Source organism: Leucoraja erinacea, chromosome 5 (assembly GCF_028641065.1).
Source record: "Leucoraja erinacea ecotype New England chromosome 5, Leri_hhj_1, whole genome shotgun sequence".
NCBI classification, from domain to species: domain Eukaryota; kingdom Metazoa; phylum Chordata; class Chondrichthyes; order Rajiformes; family Rajidae; genus Leucoraja; species Leucoraja erinaceus.
Genome location: NC_073381.1, coordinates 71,695,667 through 71,713,028, shown reverse-complemented (window position 1 = coordinate 71,713,028; position 17,362 = coordinate 71,695,667). Strand labels below are relative to the sequence as shown.

The following is a 17,362-nucleotide window of genomic DNA, read 5'->3' as shown; positions in this document are numbered from 1 at the left end:
CACAGCGCTGCGGAGCTTACTGCACGGCGACCCGGTAAGGCATTGACCGCTCCCCGCCTCTCCGACCAGGTAGGGGACTAAGAATTAAAGTTTATCCCTTCACCCCCCTTCACATAAAAGCCCTCCAAACTAACTGACTAACATTTAAGCAATGATTTACAGATGTTTAAGCGTCTCCCGGTCTCCAGGGAGGAGGCAGCCACTACAGTAGTACAGACCTGGGTTGACCGTGGGTCGTTTTGGGTCACGTTTGGCGCCAAACGCGAGCTTTGGTGCGCAGACGACATCTGGAAAAAATGGCCGGTTTTCGGAGCTTTTCGGTTTCTGGAACACCGGATAAAAGGTTGTGCACCTGTACTGGTAGTATGACTGGAGTAGAGGTGGGGAACCTGCAACCTTCTAGGCCATTAAGTGTGGCCTTTTGAATGAGTCCAAGTTTTGTAGAACAAATCCTTTTATTTTTATTTAGGAAGGAACTGCAGATGCTGGAAAATCAAAGGTAGAAAAAAATACTGGAGAAACTCAGCGGGTGAGGCAGCATGTATGGAGCGAAGGAAATAGGCAACGTTAAGGGTCTCGATCTGAAACGTCGCCTATTTCCTTCGCTCTGTAGATGCTGCCTCACCCATGAGTTTCTCCAGCATTTTTGTCTACCTTTTATTTTTATTAATATGTTTTTGTTCGTCTTGTATTATTTTTATTTTAATCTTAAAATGAACGTATTTAAAATACCAGAGTAAAAGAAGATTCAACAAAATAATCCTCCCCGACTGACGACCACAATTAGTAAGTCATGGGCTATTTTAACAAAATATTGTACATTTTGAAGTATATCTAATTGAAGTTTCTTGGATGCGGCCTTATTAGATTACAGGTAACTTAATGCGGCATTCCAACATGAAAAGGTTCCCCACCCCTGCTCTGGAGTAACTCAGAGGGACAGGCAGCATTTCTGGAGAACATGAATTGGCAACATTTCAGGTGGGGACCCTTCTTCAAACAAATTGTAGTGGGGGGAGAAGATTGGACGGGGCATGGGGGTGGGACAAAGTCTGGCAAGTGATTGTCGGATATTGGTGAGGAGGGTTTTTAATTATCAGACGCTTGAAGAAAAGACCAAGAAGAAAATAACAATAAGGAGATAAGGATACAAGAGGCACAAAATGTGGTCAGAGGAGGAATGTAGGTGAAAGGGGATGGGTGGGGGCAGTAGTGGGGGAGGGAAGGTAGAGAGGGCTGTGCATCCAAGTCGAGCAGAGGGAAGAAAAGAGGGGAAGAAAGGGGGTTGTTTTTTGTTAATTACCTAAAATTGGAGAATTCACTGTTCATACCACGGGGTTGTAAGTTACCCAAGAGGTGCTGTTCCTCTAGTTTGCATGTGGCCTGACAGTGACAATGGAGGCAAAGAGCAGAGAGGTCAGTGTGGGAATGGGAAGGGGAGCTAAAATGGTCAGCAGCTGGGAAATCCAGCAGGCCTGGGTGGACCAAGAGTAAATGCTCGGCGAAATAGTTGCCTAGTCACAGGGATGTTGTTTGGTTGTTTATTAAAGGGTTAAAAGGTGAGTTTAGATCTGTTGAAATGTAACAGTTTACAAAGTGGCCCATTGTAACTGGCTGCGGTCAAGATCATACTGTTCGACCATGGAGAAAGTTGCCAAAAGAAAACATGCTGGTCAATGAAAGCAAAAATAAATTGAATGTAGCTTTTGGAAACCCAAAATTTAAAACAAAATCACTAAGTACTTATGTGGAAAAAAACTGCAGATGCTGGTTTAATCCGAAGATAGACAGGAAGTGCTGGAGTAACTCAGCGTATCAGGCAACATCTCTGGAGAAAAAGGGTGGGTGACGTTTGAGGTCTGATGTAGGGGCCAACCTGAAACGTCCAGAGATGCCAGCTGACACTGACTCCAGCACGTTGAGTCTATTTTCACTGTAAATACTTAATATGTTTCCGCCACATGTAAGGCAATGAAACAAAATATTAACTATTTTCCTCTGTCTGCAGGTCCCGCTATCTTGCTGAGTGTTTCCAGCATTTTTCAGTAGAAACAGTAACTTATTGTTCTATTGGGAGCATTACAGTTTTTAAATAGCAAACAGAAGTAAAAAATCATTCTAATTAGCAAAATCATACTGGCTGTTGTCAGCAGTAGCTGTGCCAGGAACTGCAGGCATTCAGCCATTCATGCTCAAGCTGATCCTGAACGTGACTATAATGCACTAAACCAACAGCAACACCAAGGCTGCACATGGAGTACTACAGAGCCTGCTCTAAAGGAGATTTTCAGTGACGTTCTGGGTCAGAGCCCTTCTTCAATACCTTCTTCAGACAGATTCAGACTATATTTTACCCTTTGCAATTTTTATTCGCTTCTAATGCCCCTCAATTTTCGAGACCTATTAAAACTGATACATTCCTAGAAAGCTTTGAGTGGCAGCAAAGCTCCACTCACAGCCTTGCCTTCCAGCAGAGCCCACTGATTATTTGAGGCACAGTGGCAGCAGCACACTGACCAAAGCCAGCACACTGAGTCTTCATCACTCCTAACTGTGTGGCTCCGTGATCCAGAAGCCTATCTGGATCCCAGTTCCGCAAAAAGCTCTTGTTAATGCAGATATAGAGAGAGCATGGGTAATGAGCCACAGTGCAAAGCCAAGTCCAATTTAATTCGCTCCAACTCAGAGATTGCGGTTTCATGTTAAAGCCAAAGTATTTCTAATTATGGCATTGTATATTTAACAGATTCCACAATATCATCATGCCATGGACTGAAAAGTAAACAGCTTTAGTTTTGATATAGGTGCAGAAACAAAGGCTGCAAGAGGTTCAGCACAAAGTGGCAAGAAAACAATTATAAACTAAACGCTACTTTATTTTTCAAGAACTTCGGAAAGCAATTTCCAACCAATTAAATTTCATAGATATATCAGAATCTTGTCTATTATTCTATGCTGATACATTTCTCAAATCATATGCGTGCTACACCATGCATTAAACAGCACTTTGTGATTGGCGGAGGAGTGTAGTGGAAACCACGTTCAAAGTATCTATCAGTAACATCAGATTAATGATGGGATTTGTGGTCTCAAGCCCCTCATCAGCAAGGCATAGAAATTGCACTTTATTTTGAACGAGTGCCAACTCCTCCAAAACAAACCATACAAGGTCTTACAGAAATGATTGTGGCAAGGGAATGGCACCCACATTCAAAGTTGATCAAATCCCTTCATTTGTCGTATTCCAATCAATATAGTCACATATGAAAGAGAGTACAGAGTTAGAAAATGAAGGCCCTTGGTTTGGGATACTCAATAAACACCGCACAAATAGCCTAATTTAATTTAGTATAGAGATATAGCGCGGAAACAGGACCTTCAGCCCACTGAACGCACTGACCAGCGACCTCCACACATTAACACTGTCCTATACCGACTAGGGACTGTAAGCGCTGTAAAGGGCCTGTCCCACCAGCATGCGATTGTATGCGTCTAGCTCGACCAAACGTGGTGGCTTGAGGCGTACGGCCTCCCGGAGCCGGTCCCACTTTCAACCGCGGAGCCATCTGGAGTTGTGCGGGGCTGGTCCCGACATCATACTCACCAATCAACTAGGCTGGAGGCGGGCCGACTGAATTTGGACGTCGCACGGCGTCGGGCGGTTACGTCATCACGCAACGGCATGCCGGGTGGTGTCGTCATCGCGCAACGCCACGCGCTAGGCTTACGCCGTCAAGATGCTGCGTACGGTGTCCAGACGCTGCATATGGTGTCGAGACGCTGCGTACACCCGTCGATGCGCTGCGTACGGCCTCAATTTGGCTGCGGGCCGACAGGTTGTTGCCGCGCGGGATTTTTGGACAGTGTCAGTTTTTCGGAGCCCCGTGCGATGTCGGGACCAGCCCCGCACAACTGCATATGGCTCCGGCGATCGAAGTGGGACTGGCCCCGCGAGGCCGTACGGCTCAAGTGACCACGTTAGGTCGCGCTCGCCGCATGCAGTCGCATGCTGGTGGGACAGGCCCTTTAGGCAGCTACTCTACCGCTGCACCAACATGCCACCAAAAGTAACGACAAGGAATAGTAAAGACAAGGAATAGTTAAATGACAGCACTTCGAACAGAATCGGAAAGGGGGATGGCTCGGTACCTGTAAAATCAAAGAAGATAAAAACTGCACACAGTCCTCCTCGTAAGGTAGTGCGTTGAGATTCAATTACACATTAATGTAGCCATTTGTTACATCTGGGGTCCATACTGAAAATAACGAGCACCTGGAGCATTCCATGATAGAAAACAACCATAGCTACGTTCCCAGAAGGAACAAGCATAGAATTGCCCTGGTCCTCACCTTTCACCCTGGCAGCTTCACCATCAAAGACATCACCATCCGACCTTTCTGGCACCTCCAATGTGATCCCACCACCAGTAACATCTTCCCATCCCCACACCTCTTCGGTTTCTGCAAAGACCATTCCCTCCGCAAGACCTTGGTTCACTCAAACCGCCCAAACCACCCTCTCCCCGGGGACTTTCCCCTGCCACCGCAAGAGATGTAACACCTGCCCCTATACTTCCTCCCTCGCCTCTATCCAGGGACCCCTGAAGTATTTCCAGGTGAGACAGTGGTTCACGCGCACCCCCTCTAACATCATCTGTTGCACCTGATGTTCCCAATGCTGCCTCCTGTACATTAGCAAGACCAAGCTTAGACACGGCGACCTTATCGCTGAACACTTGCGCTCAGTCCGCCAAGGCCTATATAATCTCCCAGCTGCTAACTCATCTTCCCATTCTCATACTGATCTTTCTGTCTTGGCCTCTTCCATTGTCAGAATCAGAATCAGAATCAGAATCACACTTTATTCACCAAGTATGTTTTGCAACACACGAGGAATTTCATTAGCCAGGACAGTCATACAATTTAAAGTAATGCCCCTGACCCACTTAGGAAACCTGAACGGAAACCTCTGGTGACCTTGCGCCCCACAAGGTTTCCATGAGTCGCCAGAGGTTTTGGTCACTCGCCTGGAAAGCTTCGACCGAAGCGTGAGCTGCAACAACTGACCAAAGATCCTACAGGATCTTTGCTACCGACCACACATACACACACACACACACACATCGCGAAGGTGGGGGCCAGGGATAGCGGAGGAGTGCTGTCTGAACGATGAAGAGGAAGGTAAACGGCTGCCATAGAGCACAGTAAGTCCTTTAGAGAGCCCGGGAGGGAGGGAGGGAGGGAGAGAAGGGGAAAAAGGGGGAGAGAAGGGTGAGAACGGGGGAGAACGGGGGAGAGAAGGAATGGAGACAGTTTAACGAAGTTTAATAAAGTTAGAGGGCATTTTGCCTTCCGGCAGATCTTCTAGGTCCTGAAAATCAAAGATCCTTTAGGACCTTTGCTGAAAACTCCAATGAGCCAATCAAAATCACCGCTCAGCGAAGGAGTGCCTTCGACTGCCTGTAAGTAAATAGCAACCCCACTCCACTGGCAACCTATTTTTAGTCGCGGCCAGTTTTGGTTTTGTTGAAATGATCGCAGGAACATAGAAGAATCCTCGACCACGCGGAAACCACTTTCGACTATTAGGGAGTGTGACCAAAACCTCCGGGAATCTCACGGAAACCTCATGGAACCTCACGGAAACCTTGGGTGGGGCGCAAGGTCTCCAGCGGTTTCCATTCGGGTTTCCTAAGTGGGACAGGGACATAACAGATCACTTCAAAAACACATTTTAACACGAACATTCGCCACAGTGACTCCTACACATTCCCCACTGTGACTCGAGCTCCCATTGGCGGGATGATCTTAACTCCCGTAGCCGGCGGCGTTCGGGCCCTCCGCATCGAGGCGGTCTGCTCCTTCATCGGGGGGGGGGGGGGGGGGGGGGGGGGGGGGTGGGAATGTTAACTCCCCGGCGCTGCACGATCGAACCTTGCGTCGGGGCTGGTGAACCTTCCGCAACGTTGGAGCTCCCGACTAACCTCACCCGAGGCTGCAAGCCCTTGATGTTGATTCCGTGGTGACCGCAGTGGGAGCGATCCCAGGCAAGGGATCAGCTCCGATGTTAAGTCCGCGCCCCAGAAAAGGGCTCAAAGCCAGTCAAAGGCGGCTTCCAGCTCCATCGGTGGTAGGTCGCAGAGCCCGGAGAATGTGATCCAAAAATTGATCCAAAAAATGGTTCCCCCGATCCCCTACCCCTTCCCCCCACATAAAACAAGCCGGAGAACATTAAAACAAAACTTTTAACAAACTAAAAAATAACAAAAAGAGTGAAAAGCCGAACAGACTGCCGGCAGAGTTGCCATCTCCCCAGCTCCCCTGGTGGTCCAATCTCTTGGTGTCCAATCCCCAGGTGTTACATCTTTTGGCCTCTTCCATTGTCAGTGATGCTGCTTGCAAACTGGAGGAACAATACCTCCAGGAGCTTACAATGTATGAATGTTCAATTTGACAATTTTAGATTACTACAGACTCTCCCCCTCTTCCCTACAATCTCCCTCCTTTCTCCACCTGAACTCGTACCTATTTTCACCTCACCTTACATTCCTTCCTCCAGCTTCACAATTGGCAACTCTTCAATCCTTTTGTTTCACACCTTATCTTTTCATCTGTGGCCTCCATTCACATTCTGCCTATCAAGGACCCCCTCCACCCCTCACCTACATCAACCCATTATCTGCCAGGCTTTGTCTTGCCTCTCCTCTCTTCCAGCATTCTTCTCCCCCTGCCCCCATCCAAAATCAGTCTGATGAAGGGTCCCCACCTGAAACATCACCTATCCATGTTCTCCAAAGTTGCTCCAGCACTTTGTGTCCTTTTTGTATGGATTCCGTTAACATCTGAATAGTGTGAAATTTAGGCTAGAGTACCTGTCAGTATACTGATCACCATGTGATCCACTGACTTTTGACTTTGCTAGTGCTCTGTCCTTTGGACCTCTTAAGGAGCTTTACAGTAAATGAGGTTCCACTTGACTGTGGATGCCAAGATATTGAGTGGTTTTAAAGCAGAAAGTAGAAAAAATGTTATATGGTTATATGGTTAAAAGTGCTGGAGGGTGTAGTAGCATCTATGAAGCGAAGGAAATAATCAATGTTTCGGGCCAAAACCCTTCTTCAAAGTTTTAAAGCAGAGACTTGATTAGTAAGGGTGTCAAAGATTGCCTGGAAAAATTGGGTTGAGAGGGAAAGGTAGATCAGCCATGATTGAATGGCGAAGTAGACTCAATGGGCTGAATGGCCTAATTCTGCTCCTGTGGCTTATGAAATACTTTAAGGTGCAGTCTCAGTCGCTAAATAGTAAATGGCAGATAAATAGTGGGTATGCTCCAGAACAGATAAGCACAGCAGATTAACATGGACCTTCTTGTAGTAGAAAATTATCACATCCATTTTACCTATTCTACATACATTTTTGTTCATTTAAGCTGTATCAAGGGACATCATTCGGGGATTAATAAAAGTGTCTTATTACCTCAAGCAGTAAAACATGATCCAATAATCACTGTTTTGCCATAGATATATATTTTTTAAATAGAATGGGTCCATTAAAATGTTAAATTCCAATTGTAAAAAACAGCCTGTTCTGTTAGACATGCTAATTTATTACCAACAACCATAATTTTCAAGCCTTGATGCTGCACAGACCTCTCATACCTTTTGAACCATTTGTTCACAATGAGGATTCCTTAATCCACAAGGTCCTCATAAAGTAGAAACAAGGAACAGCAGATGCTGGTTAAAACACAAAAGGACACAAAGTGCTGGTGCAAACTCAGCAGATCAGGCAGCATCCCTGGAGAATATGGATGGGTGATATTTCGGGTCAAGCCTCATGAATACTGGCTCTGAAGATCTCCGTCACCTGATGTCTTCAGTCTGTTGAATTAATTGCCACAGTAGGCTCTGGAGTCCATGAATGTATATGTTTAAGGCAGAGATAGATAGATTCTTGATTAGTATGGAGGTCAGGGGTTATGGGGAGAAGGCAAGAGAATGGGGTTGAGAGGGAAAGATAAATCAGCCATGATTGAATGGCAGAGTAGACTTGATCAGCAGAATGGCCTAATTCTGCTCCTATCACTTATGATCTCATGATGTAGTTTCTCAGACTTTCCGCAGGCCTACAGTAGCAGTGAGGAGTGCAGAAACACAAAATGAGCGCAGGACATACAATGCAAATATTTACAGCTCAAGGGAGCAAGATTGCTTGGATTTAAATGGTGCAGCATGTTTTAAAGAAACATATATTGCGGCTTTGTAATTGCTATTTTGTTATTCTTTGCAGGACGGCTCTGTCTGTGTGTGCATTTCTCAATGTGGGCAGCTGGCCATAAACATGCACTTTGACTGGGTGGGGTTGGGCAAGTTGTCAGCTTGAGAAGTGAAGGGATATTGCGCATAGTGGTTGCAGCTTTTATCCACCCCATTGCACCACACAAGGGTAGTGTCACCATGAACACCAGGTACAGATTTATTCACAAAAGGAAGAAATTGTTCTCTATGTAAAAAAAAAAGTAGGCAGACCTCTTGTGAATAAAATTAGGAAAAGATACGGTTTATTTTCCTTCACAAGTAGCTCAGCAATGGACAGTCGACCCTAATCAATTTATTAATAACATCCTATACAGCAAGTGTAACAAGCCACAAAATTAGCTAACAAGTAAAATTCACTCGGCATCTTGGTTGCTTCACTTTTTAAACAAAAGGTAAATGAAGAATTCTGCAGATCACTCAGCATCTTTAACAGATGTATTTAGATTGTCACATCATTGCCACATGTATCGAGAATTTCTTTACTCAGGGTGGTGAATCTGTGGAATTCATTGCCACAGTCAGCTGTGGAGCAAGTTAATGGATGTTTTTAAGACGGAGATTGACAGATTCATGAGTAGTAAGGGTGTCCGGGGTTAGGGGAGAAGGCAAGAGAATGGAGTTGAGAGGGAAAGATAGATCAGCCACGATTGAATGGCGGAGTAGACTTGATGGGCCGAATGGCCTTATTCTGCTCCTAGAACATATGAGCTTCTGAAACAGTAAAAAAAGCTTCAGTTTGTGTGCTATCTAATCAAATTGGATAATCATATCCATGAATACACTCAAGCCAAACATAAGTACTAAAGGTAAAAGAGATTTAGAAGAGTAGAACAATCATATCAGATGATAATAGATCCTCTTCTTAGACCAGCGCGTAAAGAGTCGCCATGCTCTGGCGCCATCTTACATTCTCTTCTGCGACCAAATTTAAACAACTACTCTCTGGCTAAGGAATAGTGACAGTAATATTTGGTGCGACAAACCACTAAAAACAAAGATGCGTTATGAGATCCCACATGCACAATGGATTTGCTTTGGTGGGGCACTGCTGCATTGAATGTTGAAGAGAAATATTTTTGTATTTTCACTGGCATAAATCGCAGACAACTGCAATGAGTTGACCCATCGAAACATGAACTTCAAAATTCTGGGGGGTTTTGACGGTGAAAATTTTTCACTCGCAAGGGGATTAGTAAACTGAGGACACACACGAAGAATAAGGCAATCGTCCAGAAAAAAAGCCAGATGTTTGATGAGTATTTATTTTATATTAACTTGGTGAGTTGCTCTGGAATGCCTCACTATTCCTCCTGATAGATGAGACAGGATTAATTAATGATGTTAAAGTGCTGGAACTTCAGAGGACGAATAATCATAATCAAGTAAAGAAAACATGTAGGAAAAAAAAGGGTTTGATAAATATATTAAAACAGAGTGAATAAAGGGAAACGAGTTGATATTATGTATTTAGATTTCCAAAAGCCATTCAATAAATTGGCTCATAAAAGTTTACTTGGCAATGTAAGAGCTTATATAATTGGGTTATATTATATCATGATTACAGGATGGCTAATGGCAGGATAGATTATTTTCATGTTGGTTGGTAAACTAACAACTGAGGTGCCATGTGGATCAATGCTGGGATCTGTACTATTTATAATCCATATTAATAACGACATGAGGATACACTGCGTATTTCAGCCAAACGTGCTGGACACCAAGACAGCCGGGCCAAGCAGGTTGCGTGGTGGAAATAGACTGCTGAAAACAGACATTTTTGGTGATTGTTCAAAGATATATGGAGAAATTAGATTGGCAGGGGGACGGGATTCAATGTAGGATTGAGGTAAGTGAGAAGCTGAAAGGCTAGGAAAGGCTTTGTAATGAAGGCTAAGAAAGCAAGTTTAGTGGACAGGATCAGCAGGAGCACAGCAGGAAGCGAGAGAGGAATGTTGGATTAAATGGCATTCATTTCAATGTGAGAGACCTGTCAGGTAAGGCGGGCGGAGAGGCGCATGCGACTAGGACGTTATAGCTATGATGAAAACCTGACAAAGTGAGGGACAGGACTGTTCCAGGGTACAGGTGGTGAGTATATGGAACAAACTCCCAGAGGACGTAGTTGAGACAGTATTTTTTTTTTTTTTTTTTTTTTATTTTATTTTTATTAGAAGTACGGTAAATTACAATACTACACAACACATATATCTTAATACATTTTTTGTACCGCTTCATTTTTTTTGAGCTTTAAGAAAAAGGTAGAAGTAAGGAAAGTAAAGAAAGTGCGCGAGAGTCGTGAAGTGCAAGAGTGTTGGGAAAAGAAAGCCCCTTAGAAAAGAAGTTAGAGAAGGAAGTAAAGTGAGAAAATAGATCCTAGAAAAGAAAGAAAGAGAAAATAGGAACAATCGCTCTATTATAACATTAAACTCCGCAGAAAGGGGACTACCAACCAAGTCTGTTTTTGTTGTTTTACCTCCCGTTAACAGGTCCTGATACCACTTATTTATTTAGTTGAGACAGTATTTAAAAGTCACTTGGACAACCATGGATAGGAAAGGTTTAGACGTAACCAGACGGAAATAGTGTAGATGTGGTACCATGGTCAGCATGGGCAAGTTGGACTGAACGGCCTGTTTCCGTGCGGTATAACTCCATCAGATTACAAAATATTATTTTGTAGATGGACCTGAGGGTCCTCATACATGAAAACACCAGTAAATTAGTAAAATGTTTGCTTTAATTGTAAAGGTGATGGACCAGCGAGTAAGCCGGTCTTGCTACACTGTACAGCAAGGAAGAATAATAAAAGTTCATAGTGAAACACATGATTCCAGAGGAGTGGTGGTGAGTGTGGGGGGGTGATGTGGTGCTGAGATTTACAGACTGGCCAAAAGGAAATTTCCCATCATGTGGAACTCTAGAACCAGGGGGCGTAATTTAAGGATAAGAGATTGTTCATTTATGGTTTGAATGAAATGAAGAGGAATTTCTTCTCTCAAAGTGTCATGAATGTTTGGAATTCTCAAGTCCAGACAAGTACGAGACTGTCGACTTATGTAGTCAAGGCTAAGTTGGGAAACTTATGAGTTATCGGAGCAGGGAGGGAAGGGCAGCCAAAGCCAACACATTAATTGGGCCAGATGACATGCTCTAATTCCGGAACTCTAGTTGTATACATACACTCTTAATACAGGGCTGATGGGAGAGAATTCAGTGGGAAGTCACAAGAGAAGTGGACAAATAATGGAAACATTGGCAAAGCTCTGAGAAAAACATTTGGCAGCTCTTGATGACCTCCTCATGTACCATATAATTCTCTCACAGGAGTCAATGCTGAATTAGACTCTCAGCCAAGGAGTTCCAAACGGTCATTAATAAACCAAGTCAGTGAGCAAAAGTACAGCAGATTGAATTCAAAGCAAAGAGCCAGCATCCAAGATCAGAGTCAAGTGTCAACTACAGATTGTCATAGGCACTGACAACACTACAATAAAATGCTAACTTGCTGCAGCATAAAGGGCCTGTTCCACTTAGGCGATTTTTTAGGTGACTGTCATAGTCGTAGAAGGTCTCCGAAAAAACGGCGACTGAACCCTCTCTACGACAATGTCTACAATAACCTACCACCTAGTCAACGTCGCTATGGAAGCTACTGGCAACCAGCGACCCATTAGGACGTCCACCTACGACCACACCGGTTGACGTAGGTTGACGCGGGTAGTCACCATTGGAATTCACCGGTCAGCACCGGCGACAACCGACATCAGCACCTACGTCAGGAAAAGTCAAGCTACCCTCACTGGCGTCAACCCACTGTTGCCGAAAATTTTTGAACGTGTTGAAATTCCAGCAGGGAACAGAAAGACGCTACGACGCTTTGGGCGACTGAGGAGACAATAGGTGCAGGAGTAGGCCATTCAGCACTTCAAGCCAGCACCGCCATTCAATGTGACCATGGCTGATCATCCACAATCAGTACCCCGTTCCTGCCTTCTCCCCCTATCCCCTGACTCCGCTATCTTCAAGAGCCCTATCTAGCTCTCTCTTGAAAGTTTCCAGTGAAAGTACCAGCCTCCACCGCCCTCTGAGGCAGAGAATTCCACACTCACAACTCTCTGAGTGAAAAGGTGTTTCCTCATCTCCGTTCTAAATGGCTTACTCCTTATTCTTAAACTGTGGTCCCTGGTTCTGGACTCCCCCAACATCGAGAACATGTTTCCCGCCTCTAGCATGTCCAAACCCTTAATAATCTTATATGTTTCAATAAGATCCCTTCTCATCCTTCTACTCACGACCATACAGGCGACACCCCAGCAATCATGTGGCGGCAGCCTAGTCGCCTACAAAATAGCCTAAGTGGGACAAGCCCTTAACAAGTCTTTAAACACAATGAAACCGGATAATATACAACAACACAAATTCAATAGAAATTTCAAAAAGCAGCATATATTTGTGGTCAAAGCGTTAAAAGACAGTGGAAAGCTGCAAGAAAAAACATGGTGTTTCTTAGAATGCTCTCCTTTATCTCAAGGACTGGAATACAAAGGAGTGGAAGTTATGTGTGTTTAATAGAGCTCTATTTGGCCTAAATCTGAAGGTTATACTTATTTTTAGGCATTAAGTCTGAGGAAGGATGGAGACACATGAAAAGATGCTGGAATTATGTGCTAAACACAAGGTATGCTAGAGTAATACAGCAGGTCAGACTGTCATTGTCCGTGGCGGGAATGGATCATAGATGAAGAAGGTTCCCAAACCAAAACATCAGGTAAGCCTCCAGATAGCGTAGTTGGCACGGTGGTACCGCGGTAAAGTTGCTGCCTTACAGCGCTTGCAGCGCTGGAGACCGGGGCTCGATCCCGACCAAGGGTGCTGTCGGCAAATTGGCTTGGTAAATGTAAAAATTGTCCCTGGTGTTAATGTGCGGGGATCGCTGGGCGGTGCGGACCCGGTGAGCCGAAGGGCCTGTTTCTGCGCTGTATCTCTAAAACTAAAAACTAGACAAAAAAAACATGCTGCCTGACCAATGACGTTACCCTAGCACATTATGTTTTTTGCTTAGGAAGGAAGGGCCACCCTGAATAACTCTGGGACATAGAAATCATGACCAGTTCCATAGTTCAGGGTTGTTTCCTCTCGCATATATTAGATTAAGGGGTAACATAAGTGAGCTGTTTAAGATGATTAAAGGATTTGGTAGGTAGATGGCGAGATGCTGCACAGGGTGGTAAGAATAGCAGGGAATAACCTTCATCACTGCTCAGAGATCATTTCAGGAAGGAGATAACATAAAAGGGGAAGGTACGTCTCACAGAAAGACTTTGAAGGTGGATCAATTGGAAATTACAAAACTGAGAGTGAGGCAAGGACATTAAAGATACCAAACTAAGATAGATTGTTGACTTTAAGATACAAACCACCCTGTCAAAATTAAATGGCAGAATGGGCCTGGTAGGGAGGAAAGTCTAATCCTATTCCTATGGTTCCACATCTAATCTACCTTCGAGGACTTCCAAAAATTCATCCGGGTTGAATGTTAAAGATGAAAAAGTTGCTCTGCAAATCTCGGACAGAGTTCTACTATTTCAAATCTTAAACCAGATACAGAATTTTATAGCAGAAAGGGCATTAGATTTTGGATCCATGATGCACACCAATTATTTCAAATATCTTTCATTTATTTCAAATTCTTTCGTTCATATATTTCAAAACTTTTCAAAGATCTTTCATTTTGTTTAATTCCTTTCGAAGCTTGCAATGCAAAAGAAAATGCTTTTAATGATATTTCAATTGATGTTTTTATGATCACAATGTGAAGACTGCCAGCAGGTAATTGCAGCGTCTATGAATACAACAGCATTAGACCCCTGCAGAAATATTTATTTATCTCCACAAATACCTACTCGTTATTCATTTGAACAATGAGAACTTAAATTAAATAACACAGCAGAGTGAATTGGGAGAAGCAATTGCAATTAAAGCAGATTAAATTGTGTGAATATCACATTCACACAAAACTATTTGTTTGCTAAGGAAAAGATGCCTTGTATAAAAAGCTGTGTAGCCTTTACATTACTACTATTGGGCATGCCCTTTAATAGATTTGACCAAAAGGGTCATAGAGTCATAGAGTGATACAGTGTGGAAACAGGCCCTTCGGCCCAACTTGCTCACACCGTCAATGCCCTGCCCCATTCGTGGGGCAGAGGCACAATGGAATTCAGTCAGGAGGGCATAGTACATCCAATAAGTATTAGAGCATTAAAGGTTGAGGAGAACTCATGGTACCTCACGATATGTTGTGCACAGGACAACCAAATCAGTAGCGCTCACCATACCAGTAGGTCCCATTCTGGCTTGAACATTGGCACTGTTTGGAATACATCTGTGCCATTAAATGCCGTGAAGAAATACTTTAAACCTTATAAACAATAGGACGTGTCTAATTAAACACAATGCAGTTACAAAGGCCTATATTTATCAATTCCATTTGTTATTATTACATTTCAAAAGTGACCCTCTGCAGCTAGCTGCAATTCTACTATCTCGGATTATAAAGACGAGTTAAAAAATCATGTCTTAACCTTCAGCAATATTAATCCCAATACTTGCAGAGATTTGTTATAATATTAACAGTTTCAATTATTCAATTACTGAACTTTATCTTGCACTAAACGTTATTCATATTATTCCCTTTATCGTGTATCTGTAGACTGCGGGTGGTTCGATTGTAATCATGTATTGTCTTTCCGCTGACTGGTTAGCACGCAACAAAAGCTTTTCACTGTACCTCGGTACACGTGACAATAAACAAATCTCATAAACTCACAATGCTATACTGCAAAACCTACCTGCAATAAAAAAATACTTCCTCCATTTCTTCTGCTTTATTTCGGAAATAATTTTTATATCAATAATTAGCCTTTTCTCTGACATGTATACTCAATAAGCTAATGTTAAATTGAAAAATTGGTGAGACATCTGGGCAATCGGTTCATCCATCTGGCCAGGTCATGCCTGGATTGCTGCCATGGTGTGGCCTTCCGACATTCACCTTCACAGGTTGTGGAGTGTTGACATAATAAAATTCGCTGCACCAAGGGTCACCTCAAAAGGCACATTGAGCTCCAAGTTGGGAGCAAAACACATGTGCCTACATGTTAGCTCATTTTGTTTATTGGCACGTGTACCGAGGTACAGTGAAAAGTTTTTGTTGTGTGCTAACCAGTCAGCACGACGACAATACATGATTGCAACTGAGCCATTCACAGTGAACAGAAACGTGATAAAGGGAGTGTCATGAATAGCATTTACTACAAGATAAAGCCAGTAAAATCCAGTCAAAGATACTCCGAGGGTCTCCAATGAGGTACATAGTAGTTCAAGACTGCTCGCTTGTTGTTGATAGGATGGTTCAATTGCCTGATAACAGCTGGGAAGAAACTGTCCCTGAATCTGTGCATTTTCACACTTATATAGCTTTTGCCTGATGGGAGAGGGGAGAAAAGGGAGTGGCCGGAATGCGACTCGTCTGTGATTATGCCGCTGGCCTTGGCGCGGAAGGGAGGTTGGTTTGTTTGATTGTCTGGGCTGTATCTACAATTCTCTGTGGTCTTGGGTGGAGCTGTTCCCAACCCACACTGTTTATTATGTAAAAGAATATGTGTGTTATGATTGTGTTTATAATTTGTTTGGTTGTTTTGTTGTTTGTCTTTTGCACAAAAGTCCGCGAGCATTGCCACTTTCATTTCACTGCACATCTCGTAAGTGTATGTGACAAATAAACTTGACTTGACTTGACTTGACTTGTTATGCATCCCGATAAAATCCTGACGTAGCCTGATATTTCTGTTGTTAATGGAACGAGAGAACATATCCAAAAACTGGCTATTCGTGAGGTGAATGCCAACATAATCATCAATGTTTTAAACATCCAGCAACTATACCAATTCATTCAATATACAATGCAGATGAGGCATGGAAGCACCAACACCAATAATATTTTCCCTTCCCACACACAAGGTGAATGCTTTAAGGTTTTACATTTACCTTGACAATGAGGCCTTTGGAGTCAACCATCCAGATTTTACATGCAGCCTGTTGTCGAGTCGTCCCTTCTTTCTCCATGGCCAACACGGATAGTTGTGCTATTCCTAGGGCGGCCTAAGTTAGGAGCCAAGACAAAACAAAAGTACCAGATTTAACAAGATTGAAAACAACTTCTGAAGAAGGGTTTCGGCCCGAAACGTTGCCTATTTCCTTCGCTCCATAGATGCTGCTGCACCCGCTGAGTTTCTCCCAGCACTTTTGTCTACCTTATAATCTTTTAGGTCATTTTCTGAACATCAAATTAGTAAAATATAATGACTTTAGACTTTAGAGACACAGCGCAGAAACAGGCCCTTCGGCCTACCGAGTCCACACTGACCAGTGATCAATCCTAGCACTTTCCTACACACACGAGGGACATTTTGTAATTTGACCAAAGCCAAGTAACCTGCAAACTTGTTGGTTTTTGGAGTGTAGGAGGAAACCAGAACACCCGGAGAAATCCCACTTGGCAACTTGGAGAACGTAGAAACTCCGTCCAGACATCACCCGGAGTCAGGATCGAACCCAGGTCTCTGATGCTGTAAGGCAGCAACTCTACTGCTGCGTCACCATTCTGCTCACAGGCTGAAATTATGATGAAATAATTTCACTGTACTGATGGAGTGATGCCAAATTGGTACAATAACCTCATCTCCAGACCTTCAGATGCTGGTGTCCAGGAGCTGCGCGTCAATTCTCTGATCTTTAGTTATTTTACAGAAGAGAAATGTTTTATTGCTACTAGATAACTAGATTATGGCATTGTTGAAATGGTAGATCATGGTTACAATAATGCATCTAAATTACATTTCTATCACCAAAACCTCAAGGCAATCAAAATGCACGTTGCCATTTTTGTAGTTTTGTAAAGATCTAAACATATAATAACATCCATAGTCTTAGGTCGCAATGGTAGCGCAGCAATAGAGTTGCTGCCTTACAGCACCGGAGAC

At 43.5% G+C, this 17,362-nt stretch overlaps 1 protein-coding gene across 1 annotated transcript in view; it reads right to left on the bottom strand.

Moving 5' to 3' along the window:
- The window catches only part of me1 (malic enzyme 1, NADP(+)-dependent, cytosolic), a 354,758-nt gene that overhangs the window by 66,037 nt on the left and 271,359 nt on the right, over positions 1–17,362 (bottom strand). Inside the window, exon 9 of the mRNA XM_055635901.1 lies at positions 16,368–16,481. Coding sequence (XP_055491876.1) covers positions 16,368–16,481 — 114 coding nt within the window. The remainder of the gene's footprint in view (positions 1–16,367; positions 16,482–17,362) is intronic.